Source organism: Dermacentor silvarum, chromosome 10 (assembly GCF_013339745.2).
Source record: "Dermacentor silvarum isolate Dsil-2018 chromosome 10, BIME_Dsil_1.4, whole genome shotgun sequence".
Lineage (NCBI taxonomy): Eukaryota > Metazoa > Arthropoda > Arachnida > Ixodida > Ixodidae > Dermacentor > Dermacentor silvarum.
This window is the reverse complement of record NC_051163.1, coordinates 31,173,324-31,188,351: the sequence shown is the minus strand read 5'-3', so window position 1 is coordinate 31,188,351 and position 15,028 is coordinate 31,173,324. Positions and strand designations below refer to the sequence as shown.

The window sequence follows — 15,028 nt, the reverse complement described above, 5'->3', positions numbered from 1 at the left end:
AAATGGGGGTAAGCGAAGCTTGTGACAAGACGACACTGTCGCAGGCGTTCCGCTTCGTTTGCCCTAAACTCAGGGTCGGCGGCTCTTCGTTGACGTTTGGCATCAACATCGTGCTCCCGCAACTCGGGGTCCGCGGCTCTTCACTGACGTTTCGCCTGGGCTTCGAAAGCCCTCACGCTAGAATCGGACGACAAGCTTCAATTACCTTCATTTTCTCGACAGGGGAAGCGCTGGTGACTTTGTCTCTTTGAGTCCTACGTGTGACAAGGGCAGTTCAAGGGCGCGTTACAGGCCCCCGAGCCCACAGGGGTATGTGTCATTGAGCTTGGACCCTTTCTGCACTATCACCAGGATCGGCCCACTTTTCAGCGTGACACTACCACCGCCGACACTTGTGAGCCTATAAAGCTTCGCTTAAAAAACGCAGCGCGGCTAGAGCTTGTTGCACTTTCTACTCAATAAGACAGCTCAGACCATAATCTATGAACTACTTGTGAACTTGTGTGTGGCAATGTATGAACTACTTGTGCATAACAAACACGCATTCTCGCGTAGCTCAGGCTTTGCGAGTGCTCATTTGGATATGCAAGACTCCCAACCATGTTGTTTCCTTCCTATGGACTCTCTTTGTCGTCCAGTTCTGGTGGTGCGGTGGTCATACCAACGCGAGGAATAACACTGCGGTTCAAGACATCGCATGTCACGACCTCAACGGCGGCAGAACTAACGGCTCTGCGTCGTGCACTGGAATTCATTCATTCTGAAAGACCTAGAAAAATGGGCTGTGTTTTCTGACTCAAAACCGGCATTACAGTGCACGCAGTCAGTTCTCCGACGCGGATGTCATGAACAGCTGACATACGAAACCGTGAAACTTCACCATCGCGTCCAACATAAAGTCACAGGCCTGCGCGGCACACGCAGGACATGTCACAGCGTAAGGTGGTGGAGCGGCTCAAGAGTAGCTAAATTTGGGCACCACGCACAACAGGGTCTTCGCGGCCAGGGAGTTTCTCCCCGAGGGAAAACTGGCGCTGCTGCGCTGTGGTATCCATGCGAATGCCGGTATATTGTGACTTCGGATTGGCATCTTTCTTCGAGAGCCAGAACGCCTTGAAGACGCGCCTGGCTAGCACCGTTCCGTCTGTCACAATGATTCATTTCCTGCTAAAACAGCACGTAAAAAACTGCTTAAGCTTTATTATTACACAAAAATATGTTTTGTTTAATTTTGAGGACTTACTATTGGATGCACAATTATATGAAACGTAAAAAGTATCAGCTGGCCGCTAAAATTGGAGGGCAGACGACGAGATTATCGCTCGCTTTGGAACAACTTGTCGTCTGTTCTTGCTTTTCTTCGCTTGATGCTGCATTGTAGGTGAGTAAACTTTATTGAGAGATGTAATATGGGTGAATGAAAGCCTTTTATGTAGATTTTATTTTAAGAACGCGTTATTTGTGTAGCCATAGCCACGTTTTAGACGAAGCCTCGTACAGCACCAGCCAACACAAGCCTCGCAGACACATATCCCGTCATTCCCATGAGGGCACGGCGCCCTTTAAGAAACTCGCATAGACGGTGGCGCCAGTTTACCCCTCTAGGTGTTATAGTGAGAAACTCTATGTTCGCGGCAGTCTGTTCACCTCGTTTTGACGAGAAGGATCTGAACTGTCCGCCCGGCGTCGACGGCGAGCTGCGGCTTGTAATGCTCTCTCCACAGCAGTCTGCTGAGCCCGATCAAGCCTTACAACTACAACTTACATCTCGGGCGCGCCGCGTTTGCAGCCACCTTAACTAGATGGCGCCACCATAATGGCGGAGGCTCGGCAGCTCGGGAGCGGGGTGCGACTGTTTTCACAACAAATCCGTGCAGGGGCAGGGCCTCGCCTCGATGACGTATGCCTATTTTCTTTTTTTTTCTCTATGTTTGGCGGCGTTGGAACGAAGAAAAAATTAAATTATGGGGCTTTACGTGCCAAAACCATGATCTCATTATGAGGCACGCCGTAGTGGGGGACTCCGGAAATTTAGACCACCTGGGGTTCTTTAACGTGCACCTAAATCTAAGTACAGTTGAAACGAAGAACACGCTGGGCTGTTGGTGACTAGGCACAACTGTGGCTGCTGTTAAGGGATCGATGCTATTCCTAAATAAACACATGACTGTTTTGATGATCCAAATATAATCGCACTATCAGGGAGGGAGCAGTCTACCTGACTGGAGCAGTATTTATTTATTTGGGGTGTTGCGGAGCGCAGCGTAGCAACACCCCAACGAACGCCGCTTCGCGTCGGCGCCCGGCACCGCGGCTTCCGCCGCGGCACCGGGACACAACCGATCGCGCCGCCAAACAGAGAGGGGAAAAAAGAAGAAAATGGTGATACCAAGAAAGAAAAGAATCATCTTGCCGAGGCGGGATTCGACGCTCGCTTTGGGACCCCCGGTCCCAAAGCGAGCGTCGTAACCACTAGGCCATGCAGCCACTTTTTTTTTCTTTCATGGTATTTATTACATTAACATGTAATAAAATAAGACACACCAATTTTGCATACTCAGAGAATGGCGGGCGCAATGAGTCACACACAGAAAAACAGAAGAGGCACTGTTGCGCTTTAAAAGTGTGGTAAGGCTAAGCACCTCACCCGAAAAAATGTACCCGATTCCCGCCGGGATCGAACCCGCGCCCGCTGCGTGGGAGCCGGATACTCTGCAACTGAGCCACGCAAGCGCTTGCTATCGAGCCGCTGAAAATACCGAACGCAGAGTGAGACGACTCGAACCTCCGCCAGTATATATGGTGGAGGTTCTATGAGTATGCAAAATTGGTGTGTTTTATTTTATTACATGTTAATGTAATAAATACCAGGAAAAAAAGGCCATAAGCCACGCTTCCGGAGCATGCACTCATGCGAACCACATGATTGCGTTCGAGCGTCGTCGCGTCTTCGTCGAAAAAAGAAAAGAAAATGGTGATACGTCATCGAGGCGAGGCCCCGCCCCTGCACGGATTTGTTGTGAAAACAGTCGGCACCCTCGGGAGCGCGTTGATTGCGCGCCTCACCTGAAATCGCATATCGTCGTCGGCGCCTGCGGACGCTGCGTTTGCAGGCATTTTACCTAGATGGCGCCACCATACTGGCGGAGGTTCGAGTCGTCTCACTCTGCGTTTGGTATTTTCCGCGGCCCGATAGCAAGCGCTTGCGTGGCTCAGTGGCAGAGTATCCGGCTTCCACGCAGCGGCCCTGGGTTCGATCCCGGCGGGAATCGGGTACTTTTTTCGCGTTTCTGGCGATAGCGGTTACGCGGCGGACGCCGGCGGCGGCATCATCGCAACCCGAAACGGCTACTGGAAGGAGCCCATAACAGCTTACGCTGTAAAAAGGCCACGAGGTTGTCTTTCAATGCGTACCTGGTAATTGTGGAATCAGTGGCAATGATTCCGCAGATACCGCTGCTCGCACGTCACATCAAGAAGAGCACAGCGTTCCAATTGCGCTTTCGAGGATAGACGCCGCAAGGCAGCTTCGACACCCGGCACGCAGTCTCTCACTGACCGAGTGGAACTCGCCAAACTCAAGACTTACACGGCTGCATCGATTAAACCCCACACTGCAACTCCAACCTCCATTCGGACTTCCTCGACGTGAAGCTTCGCTTCTCTGTCGCCTTTGGTTAGGAGTTGAAAGGCAACTCCAATTCTGTTGCGTGTTGAATAATTAACATTGCTTCATGTGATATATGCGTTAAGCGCCAATCGTCAGTCATCAGTACTTCCTTTTAACAGCTATCCCTGTAAAACGAAAACAACAGAAGTAACAGAAAGAGTTGCCACGCTTTCAAGAGGCAGTTGCAAAGTTATACATTTTTTTCCAACACGGCTCACCACTACTCATTTCTTCATGAAAGCGTTACGTGGACCGATCGTTGTAACTTGTACGCAAAGTCCACTGTTCGCGCATTCGACAATCGCGCAGACTTCCCGTCAGTGGCGTCAAAGTACAGCCTTCTGCTCGACGTCGGAGAGTTTCTGATGTAAGTGCTGACGCACGCTCTCTCCTCTGCCCTGTGATATTTTGTGTAGTGCTTCGTAGCGAAAAATTTTTCGCGACGTTTCTTTAGCTTGTTCTCGATGAGGTAGCATCGTGAGCTCACTTAGTGGAGCAGAAAGAACGAAACAAAGAAAGAAATCATCTGTTTTGGGCGTATGAATGCTAAGCGAAAAAGCGTCCGAAATTAATTCTGGGGTATTATATTCTGGGGTTTCACGAGCCATAACCACGATATCATTATGAGGCGCGCTGTAGTGAGGGACTCCGGATTATATTTTGCCCAACTGGGGCTCTTTAACATGCAGACGGGCGTTTTCGCATTTCGCCCCCATTGGAAATGCCGCCATCGCGAACGTAATTTGATCTAGCGCCTTCGGGCTTAGTGACGTAACGGCGAAGCCATTACAGCACCACAGCGGGTAAATGCGTCGGAATGTAAAATAATTAAATATTTACATAAATAAATAGGCGAGCTCTGCAGTTTAAATCAAACGGCACCTTCTGTAGTTTCTGTAAATAAACACAAGTAAAAATAACCTAGTAAGTCGGATAAGGTAAGATAAATAAAAACCTTGCTAAGTTTTCACACATGGATACACTATTACTTTCATTAATGGATGTTACTAAAGCTTCCAAAGCAGATCGCCGCAATGGTGCGTTAGCAGAAGATATTGCTGGGCAAGATTATTGAAGTCTATAGGAGATCCATATTAGTACGACGAAGAAACGAAGGAACTAAGAAAGAACAAAGAGGGCGCTGCTAATGACATGTTACTCCATGGTCCAAGCAACACCACCTAGATAGCAGGCTTTCACATTCCGTTTCGTGAGGTCATGCTACCTGACTGAAAAGCCTCTACTGCCAAGGGCAGCGTGACGAAAGCAGCGACGTAATAATTGGCGTGGCTGCGTTTCGAGCGTGCCCATTTGAACTTATGCGAGTTGGGCCAGCCATGGCATGAATTCATTCGAAATAGTGTAGAAGCCTTGTATCGTCGAGGTGTTGGCCCAAGCAACCTTTCTACACTTACTCAATACATCTTATACGTAATCCCGCCGGGTTAACCGAGAGGCAATGTCGCTGCGCTGATAAGCTATAGCTAACTAAGATGCCAACAGTTGTTCGTATATTTAATAAAGTTCACGGGCAAATAACGACACCATCAAAAAGAAACAGGCGTACAGCAGTCATCTTAAATGCATACGCTACATGCACAATGTGGTTGAGTATGCATGCGTTGATGTGCCATGTTTAAAACTGATCGCTGACCATTGCGGTTAAAGGAGGTCGCGGGTTCGAACTCCAGTGCGCAGTGACCCAATTTCGGTGGTGGCGGAATGCAAAAAAAAGAAAGAAATCATGAGCCATTCCACTTTTGGAAGGTGGATGACCAGCGAAGCTGTTTAGCACACCACACAGAGGTGACACAGGATTTTGAACAAAGGTACGAACACATTCATTGTTTCGATCGGTTGTCATCGTAACGATAGGTACGCACACACATTTTCGTATTACCTCTGCTATTATTATATTAATTCCACCATATTCGCGTATGGTCCGGACTACCGAGGAGCAACGCGCCTGCGAAGAGCGAAGGCAGGAACAGAGACGAGAATGCAATCGTCACCGGCGGGCGGCAAACACCACCGGTGAAGATTGTGCACAAAACGTGAAGCGAACGACAACTTGTATTTCTGGTTGTTTATATATATATTCGCGTGGACAACGGGACCACCGTCCCGAGGAGACAAAGAAAACTAGAACCGCTTGACGTTTCGACGGCACCGCCACCACGGGAGAGCGGAAGGACAGGAATCTAGATACCCAAGCGGTCGGAACGCCAACAAAGAGAGGGCGCTGCGAACGTAGACATGGCCGACGCAGGTCGGCATTTTGGGCTAATATCCGATCCTGGTATCTGTTCTTACCCTTGTACTTGGGACATCTTTGGGTCCCAGGTGTGACAAGGGTAGTTCAAGGGCGCGTTACAGGTCCCGGAGCCCACCACCCGAAGTCCACAGGGGTATGCGCCATTGCGCTTGGACCCCTCTGCACTATCTCCGCGATCGGCCCACGAGACCGGCGTTTTTGCTCGCACGCGGGAAAATTTCACGGGACCCTAGCCATAAACAGCTTCACTGTAAAACGCTCGTGCACTTAGATGCACGTCAGAGAACCCCGGCTTGCATAAATTAATTCGGAGCTCTCCACTACGGCGTCTCACATTACCGCAGTGTTTCTTCGGGACGTCCAACTCCTCAAATCATTCGCGCACGTATACACCCTACGCCTTTCGTCGGTCCGCATATTCTGTCCGACAGGAGACCGCGGCGCTCACTCAGCGTGTTTTCTCCTTCTTTACATATTCATCAAACGGACGAGCATGCAAAAGTAGAAAGCTGCGAATGTCAAGCGGAATGCCTCGTGTCGTCTTTGCGGTACCGGCTGCGACGCGGGAGACCGCAAGCCCTTTCCAACGAGGGCTCTTTTTATGGCTGCCGGCATAACACGTGTTCGACTGTCGCAAGCGTAGACGAGCATCTGCTAAAAACAAGAGCACGGCGAGGCGCGCCTCTTGCACGTGCACGAAACAGTCTAGAGAGCGTGTGGTGCATCGGTCTTTGTTCACACAGGCAACACACTGTGCTACACGGTGTGCTATATAGGCACAGTGTGAATATATATTTAGACATGATAATCAGACAAGATTGTCTGGATATATACGCTGCAGGCTCGATTACGCCTACCACCGGAGAAATTTGAAATGCTTCTTTGTCAATTGAAGAGCATCAAATATCCACTTGCACATAGCCATTGGACCCAGGCTGGGGTCAAAGAGGTTGATTAAAGTGCCACACACACCCAGTGACACATACGCAGTCACCAAAATTTGTCGGACGGTATAGCTTCGAACCCTTTTTTCTCAGCGCAGCATTAAGTGGCGTACCCATCAGACGATGGGCTACACGGTGCACCAAGTTGGCAGGAAACGGTTCGAGACGAAAACAGATAAATAGTCCCCAGAAAGTGTGTCACGTCCCCAAAGAATGCTAATCGCGTTAATACAAGTTGACATTCACTAAAGCCAGCGCGCGACTATAGGAAACAAAGTGGTCGTTCGCGATAACCGCTATAAATATACGCAAGCGCGTAATCACTGATTTAATATTATCTCGCGTAAAAAGAAAAAGAAAAAAATAAGAAGCGACAAACAAATCTGTCGGCCGATCTATACTCTAATGCAAAAAGAAGAGTGATGGTACGACTTTACACTCGTATCCCGGCAATCTCTATAATGTCACCCATTTAAGCGTGTAAACGCATAATTTGCATGGTTCACAACATGGAAATATTCATCGTCCTGTTCGCCAAGATTTCTAATATCGTTAAAATTAGGTACATCCCTGAATCGTCCACGTCGTAAAACAGTGAATTCCACTTTTTCACGCTTTCAGAAGCACACCGTTTATTAACCTCCGCATTTCGAAGTCTGCACAGGCTGTGGCATCGCCTTCAGCTGCCCCAAGAAACTTGAGAGCGTCTCTGCCCATCTCATTGACAGTAGCCGTTCCTTCCGCACTGGCCTTGAAAATGAAAAAAAAAAAAGAAGAGTGTTGGTGAAAGAACACGACGGGAAAAGTAGCGACCGGCACACTGCGTGAAAGAAAACCGACACACATTAGAGACACTAAGGAGTTTTAGAAGAACCATACCCAAATGGATCATCAGCAGCAGCCTATATTTATGTCCACTGCAGGACGAAGGCCTCTCCCTGCGATCTCCAATTACCCCTGTCTTGCGCTAGCTGATTCCAACCTGCGCCTGCAAATTTCCTAACTTCATCGCCCCACCTAGTTTTCTGCCGTCCTCGGCTGCGCTTCCCTTCTCTTGGTATCCATTATGTAACTCTAATGGTCCACCGGTTATCCATCCTACGCATTACATGGCCTGCCCAGCTCCACTTTTTCCGCTTAATGTCAGCAAGAATATCGGCTATCCCCGTTTGTACTTTGTTCCACACCGCTCTCTTCTTGTCTCTTAACGTTAGACCTAACATTTTTCGTTCCATCGCTCTTTGTGCGGTCCTTAACTTGTTCTCGAGCTTCTTTGTTAACCTCCAAGTTTCTGCCCCCATATGTTAGCACCGGTAGAATGCAATGATTGTACATTTTTCTTGTCAATGACAGTGGTAAGCTCCCAGTCAGGATTTGGCAATGCCTGCTGTATGCACTCCAGGCCAATTTTATTCTTCCGTAAGTTTCCTTATCATGATCAGGGTCCCCTGTGAGTAATTGAGCTAGATAAACGTACTCATTTACAGACTTTACAGGCTGACTGGCAATATATATATATTGCCAGTCAGCCTGTAAAGTCTGTAAATACAGTGGAATCTCGTTGATACGATTCTGCATAATACGTTTTTCGGGAGCATATGTTTTTTTTTTTTCTCATATTGGATTTTTATTTCTTATATACCATTATTTTCAGATAATACGATTTTCAGATTATACGTTTTATTTTCTGGTTCCCGTGAAGATCGTATCAATGAGATTACATAGCACACTAAACACGCTATAGTCACTAAACATTTTCACACATTTATGGTTGTACAAAGGGTGTTTGGTTATTCCATGGCTAACAACCTCACGTTTAAGGGGCCAGATCGAATCGTTGGTGGGGAGGGATAAAATGAAGTTCTCTTGTTTGACGACTTTCTGTGCCAAGTAAACACGGCGAGAGCTCCGAAAGACGACACAGAAACTGCATATGAAAATCTTTCGTAACTATCGCTGTCAAATTATCTTGTCAAATATTCAATGTCCCCGCCAGGTGATCATAACTAGTGCACAGTTTTCATCTATGCCTTTTCTCACTGCACATGTACTTACAGAGCTCACTGTCGTGTGCAATGAGTTTTTATAGCCGCAATAGTAAGGGTGTTGGCCACGGGACAAAAAAAAGAAAAGAGAGAGACGTCCAGAGGGCCCACGACATCGCGACGGGACTTGGTCTCCCGGTCCCATCGTGGGCGGAGCCACCGACTTAATCTGGGGGAGCCTTCGGCTCGCCTAGATCTCAGTTCCTCAGGACTCAAATAAAGTTCTTGTCATGTCATGTCAGACGCCCTTAGAAGTGTACAATTTTGTGGGCGCGATAAATTTTGTAGAAAATAGCACCCGATACTCACCGACGCGGCAGGGACATCCGTTCACGTAGACGCCTCCCTTGATCTGCTCGTCGCTGCATGGCTCGCCTGGTTCAGCGAAGTGCCGGCACTGCCTCGGACTGCCGGCCTGGTCGCCCCTGGGGAACACCTTCACGCAGCACTTCGAACGGCACTCGCCGCTAAACCGGCAAAAGCCGCCCACTTCTACGTCCTGTTTCGCGAAAGGGATAGTGAGCTGGATATTATTAAACGAACACCGACGAGCTATATCTTGCCAATTTCAAACTTTCCATAGGCCCTTCGGCTCTTGCTGATTGAAATTGCGAGCTTAATTTGATGGGCAAGAAAAGCAACTGCGAGCAGCAAGGAACATTACGCCGGCAGATTTTCAACACTTTTACACTGCAGGTAATCACACTTTTACAACTCAATTATGCCGTAATATGTGCGAGAAATTATGCACTGATCGCACTGACGCGCCTAACATTTATTTGAAAAACTTAAAACGAGGTTTCCTACTAGTTGAATCAAATTAGGAACACGCTTTTTCTCGGCATGTTAGACTGAAATGGCATGCGACCAATATTTTCTCGGGGCCACAGGCTCAGTGTTCTGGCGATGGGTAGCATAGAGAGCAATTCAGGACCGCCGTGAAGCAGTCATACGACGCCATATCGCAATCACGTGGATCGTTCGTTCGGACCCAAATTAATGGCGAGAATATTTAATTTCACACCTTTTGTTGGTTACAGATTTGACTCCCGACAGCTAGTCACATTCAGGAAAGTTGACGGTGATGCGCAAATAAATGCATTTGCACTTGGTATCGCAATTCAAATATATTTCCATAAAAAAATGTGTCGAACTCCCAATGAAGGTGAATTATTTTAACGAGAAGTCTATTGCGGAGGTTACGCTGGCACAGCTACGAGGCTAGACAGCCAGTTTCACGATAGTGAGTGGGGGTAGGCAAAAAGAATATCGCATTTATACTTCGCGCAAAAAACGGCCGCAGCCTTTTTGCTCAATGATTGGCATCTGCTCATGGCAATTGCTTCGCACCTGCGATATGAAGCTGATTTCTTACCTTCGCAAGCGGGCCCACGGGGACTTGCCCGATGTCCTCTCCGGATGCTGACGATACTGCGGCAGCGGCAAGTAGCAGCAAAGCGGCGGTGGCAATTGTCTTGTTCATTTTTCTCGCCTAGTTCAGTAGCGCCGAAAACACCGCCCCGGTTGGACGCTAATACGAGTCTATCCTTCGCCTGATGACTGTGTCGCGTGCTTCGCACTTAAATACGCCGTTCGTCAATCAGGTGGGCGAAAAAGCCTAATCAGCTGCGTTTCATTGTCTACCCATCGCTAAGGCGTGAAACGCTGATAACACCTTATCACCCGAACTCGACCGGCGGCAAGTCATATGGCGCTGCGGTGTTATATTATCTGAGGTAATTACAGTTCCTATCTGAGCTGCCTGCGATGAGGATTGTGAATAGGTCGTGTAATTTTGCCGTTCTCTTTGGTTATAATTATTTATTTTTTTGTTGTTGTTGTTTGCGGGTCCTCTCAAAACGAGCGGCGATGCTCACTCAGCCGTAAGTCTATGTCGCGCGCTAACAAAAGCACGATAACGTTAAATTAATAAGTAAAACATGCGCATATTCAGTCGACGAACATTGCTTCAATGACTCATCTATTTCAAGGTTTCCATTTAAAAAAATATGGCCTACGTGACTACTTTAAGAAGCTTGTATTTCGCATCAGGTTGCAAGGAGAAGTGCAGCGTTTCCACGGACATGACTTCACCTCGATAGTGGATGCGCCGATAGTCCTTCTGTCGTGGAACAGAAAAAGAAAAGGCGGATGTTCAGACATTTATAGATCAAAAGGTCGCAAGCTCGATGAGGTAATATCTCGAGGAATTAGCGTTGCATGTCTGTTTATCTATCTACGCAGATGAAAAAACGGGGCTGGAAAAAAAAAAACAATGACGGATAAGAAGAGAGATAAGAAGTGAACGGAAAGATACGAGAGCAGTTGTCCAAGACCACCTGTCTGGACCTCGGTGTACAATAGCCCTTTCCGTGCCCTCAGTTGCGAAACGTGCTGGGGACATTTATAACACATACACAGCTGCCTCCGTGATGTTGCAAAAGAAAGAACGAAACGAAGGCCGGTATTTTGTAGCGATGCCTTTCCGGTGCTAATGCCTTTTCGCGGTTATCGCGCTTTGTCAGTGGTCAGAGCGACGGTCCGCTCGCGTTATCAACGGGATCAGCCGGCCATGAGCGGTGGAGAAGGCTAGTATAGAATAAGTCATAAGGCATCGCTACAAAATACCGGCCCAAGCTTTAGACTTTAGACGGTTCAAGTGGCCTGGAAAAAAAGTGTTTTACAGCGATTTTCTTTCCTTTGTCTTTTTCCTTTTTCTTTTTCGGTGTACTGGCTACGATGTGCTTCAACGTGACGGTCACTCCGTGTGCTCCGACAATGGAGCGGGACGCTGCAAAAGAAACGATTGTCTGGATTCCGGGGAAAAGGAACACGCTTGGATCACACATGCTGCAGCGCATATTAGATACATCACGAATACTTTAGCCGGACGTTGTATAAGACTGTACGACGCTGCAATATATCCCACTCCACACTGTGGCTACTGGGACAGATTCCATGCCAGACGCAGTCCATGCAGTCACTGCGCGACACGGCATTTTTTTCGCCCAACGCAAGCGCACGACGTCGTATACGGACACCTGACAGGCACATCATTGAACGTCAGGAGCATGTGGGCGGTCGTTACTCCGTCGACAAAGCAAGTACAAACAGAGCACGTATTTAAACAGCCGGACGCGTCTGATCGTACATCCTACCCGTACATATGCATGTACATGTATACTGCAAGGCTGCCGAAGCCTGCAGTGTGTTAGCGGCCGGGCTCACCGCACTCACTATACGTATATATACACACGGATGAATGTGCAGGAAGCGATGCGTTCCGCGTCAAAGTGCATCGTCCACCGGCGGCCACCCCGCTAGCAGCAGCGAACATACGTTCTCGCAGATGTATGTGAAGCAGCATAGAAGCCTGCATCACACAGCAGCCACACATCTTGTGCATACGTCAGCAATCTCCTTCCTTTATGCGTGAGTCTAGCGCCGCCAGCAGCCGTGTTCTCATCGAAACGTGATGAGCAGCTGCGCGAAGTATACTTGTGCGATCCTCTCGGCTCGACGGTGTCCCGGAGACTATATATGGAAGGTCAAGTGTTTTGCAACGAAGTAAGCGGGAATTGCCAAGATCAGCGCTTCACTGTCGTGTCCAATGTATAACAGTGACTGATTTAGAACTGTGCGCCTGCCTCATCACCTACGGACATCTGCGCCCGTTCATCAAAACGCTTCGTGATCTCCCTGCCTTTATTTTTATTTTTTAAACTCCACGTCAAAGTACATGAAGCAAGGTGCGGGAAAAATGAGAAGTCGGCTTGAAGGTATGTTTTTTTGTGGTGTGTGTGTGTGTGTGTGTTGTGTGTGTGTGTGTGTGTGTCTGCGCGTGTAGCCTGTAGACGATAGACTGGCTGCATCGACGATTTCGTGCAGCAGCAGCTGTGATTGATTGATTGATTGATTGATTGATTGATTGATTGATTGATTGATTGATTGATTGATTGATTGATTGAGTGAGTGAGTGAGGAGTGAGTGAGTGAGTGAGTGAGGAGTGAGTGAGTGAGTGAGTGAGTGAGTGAGTGAGTGAGTGAGTGAGTGAGTGAGTGAGTGAGTGAGTGAGTGAGTGAGTGAGTGACGTACTGAATCGACACAATCGAGACTGCGTCAATTGAAGTGAACAATAGAATCCACGCCTTAAAATGGCTTCCTGGCTCACGTTTATTGGGCAGTTGGTCAGTGATGGCACCCGCAGGGTCGCAATTACTGTCTCTCTTATTGTCTATTATCCTTTCGAATAAGCTCCTATGCAATGATCGCCATTCTGGCATCCGTAGCCAGCGTCCTTGTTGGAAACATTCGAACTTCTCGTCGCCAAATGCAATGGCATGTGCTAACGCCTCTGTCAAATATGCCCCCATAACACCACGACTCACGGTTATCGCTCAGAGCAGTCACCAATACGTATAGAGCTCTACGCGGAGCTAAAACGCATGCACGCTGCACTTTTGATCAGAATTGTACTTGGTAGCTGCGAAGCAACGTAGCATTGTCGCAAAAAGGTATCCGTCAGTTTATAAACACACATTTTAAAATAGTTTACACATTTAAAAGCAAATAAGGGTTTAAATCGATCTATAACTCGCACCCCTTACACCCACAAAGGGTGTAAGGGTGTTAGTTATAGACCGATTTAGATCCTTATTAGCTTTTAAGGGTGTAAATTATTTTACAGTGCAGCCTATACGGCGAAGCAGAAAGCGAGACAGATTGCGCACGTTACAGCATGCATTCAGTTGCCGCCAGGCTGCGTCGACAGGTGGCACCTGCATCGTTTTCGCTTTCGTCACTACTAAAATCCCTATATAAGAAAAGTACCGCCATCTACTCTTTCCTCCGCAGCCTCCTCTCCTAAAGCGCTTGCTTTTTTCTTTACTTTTTGCTTGCGAAAGCCAAGTCGACGGTGGCGCACCTAGAAAGTCTACGTTGAAGCTTTCAGGCCGGGCGCGCGCCGCCGCCGCCGCCGCCGCCGCCGGCGACTGCGGATGCGCAGAGGACTTTCAACATGGCTCTGAGGCGGAAAAAAAATATATATATAAAGAAGTGAAAAGCGCGCGCTATCATCGTCCAATCGGAGATAGAGGAGAGAGAGAAGCGGCGTTTATCTAAGGATGGCGGTACTTTTCTTATATAGGGACTTTAGTCACTACGCGGTCGTCGCGCCGCGAGAAGCAGAGTAGAATGAACGGAACAAATTCAAACAAACAAAAAAAGAAAACAAAACAAACTATATGCAAAGCCGACGACACATCGAGCGCTGGGCGTCAATCGAAACAGAACGCGCCCGTCACAACATACATTCCCTCGTCACCAAATACCCTCAACAGGCGGCAACGGCGCCGGTTTCCGTTATTGCACTATCGTCCGGGCGCGCGACGAAAGGTATAGAATTACCACAAAGACGCAAAACAAAAAAATAACCACAAAATCGAAACAAGCAAGAGCCACGGTCGCACACAATGCGCGCTGCGAGCCGAGCGCGCGCAGCAACGACTGTCACGACCGGACGACCGTGTGTCAGCCAAACGCGTTCGACCTGTGAACGCAAACCGACGACTCGGCAGCACGGCTCGCGGGAGGCGACACAACGCCAGTATGCGATACGTGAGCCTGCTCGTCTTCTGCGTGCGGCCAGATTTCGCTTGAACGTCTAGTATACGTGTTTCCCGAGGATTAAAGAAAAACACCGCAGTATATGGGATGACATGCTACGAGGACTACAAGCCACAGAGGCAAGTGCCCAGAGGACACAGTCCTTCCTAAACATCGCGTAGCGCTGGAAAGAATAGCTATGCGGCGAATTACACCTTTTTTTTTTTTCTTTCTTTCTTCCTGTCGCTGATGCAGCCACCAAACTCATCAATTTTTTTTTTTATTTACTTGGAGTGTGGGGGAGGTGATTTTATTTCGACTGAACTTGAAATACTTTGTTGGGAAGACAGAACATTCCAAATCCGTTTCGCAACACTTGCTATAGCTCTGGCTGAATTCAGGCTTTCGTGTGTGCGCTATAGTTGTAAAAGCATTGTTGGGGAACAGCGCTGCACAGTATTAGTGAGATGTATACAACCGGAAAACGAAA

The 15,028-nt window shown here is 48.2% G+C and overlaps 2 protein-coding genes across 2 annotated transcripts in view; one reads left to right on the top strand and one right to left on the bottom strand.

Moving 5' to 3' along the window:
• Positions 1–15,028, top strand: part of LOC119431448 (uncharacterized) — a 56,185-nt gene that overhangs the window by 27,901 nt on the left and 13,256 nt on the right. The gene's annotated exons all lie outside the window — the stretch shown is intronic.
• On the bottom strand, positions 7,519–10,515 carry LOC119431039 (U-scoloptoxin(18)-Er1a-like). Its single transcript, XM_037698507.2, has 3 exons — positions 10,310–10,515; positions 9,244–9,433; positions 7,519–7,639 (listed from the first exon to the last, which is right to left on the bottom strand). The coding sequence occupies exons 1-3, from the start codon at positions 10,415–10,417 to the stop codon at positions 7,608–7,610; spliced, it is 330 nt and encodes a 109-aa protein (XP_037554435.1). The 5' UTR covers positions 10,418–10,515; the 3' UTR covers positions 7,519–7,607.

Excerpts from the sequence above, each read along its gene's own strand:
- LOC119431039 (XM_037698507.2), bottom strand. The coding sequence starts at position 10,417 with ATGAACAAGACAATTGCCACCGCCGCTTTGCTGCTACTTGCCGCTGCC. Across the intron at positions 9,434-10,309 it reads CCGTGGGCCCGCTTGCGAAG|GACGTAGAAGTGGGCGGCTT; the intron begins GTAAGAAATCAG and ends TTCGCGAAACAG. Across the intron at positions 7,640-9,243 it reads CGGATGTCCCTGCCGCGTCG|GCCAGTGCGGAAGGAACGGC; the intron begins GTGAGTATCGGG and ends TTCATTTTCAAG.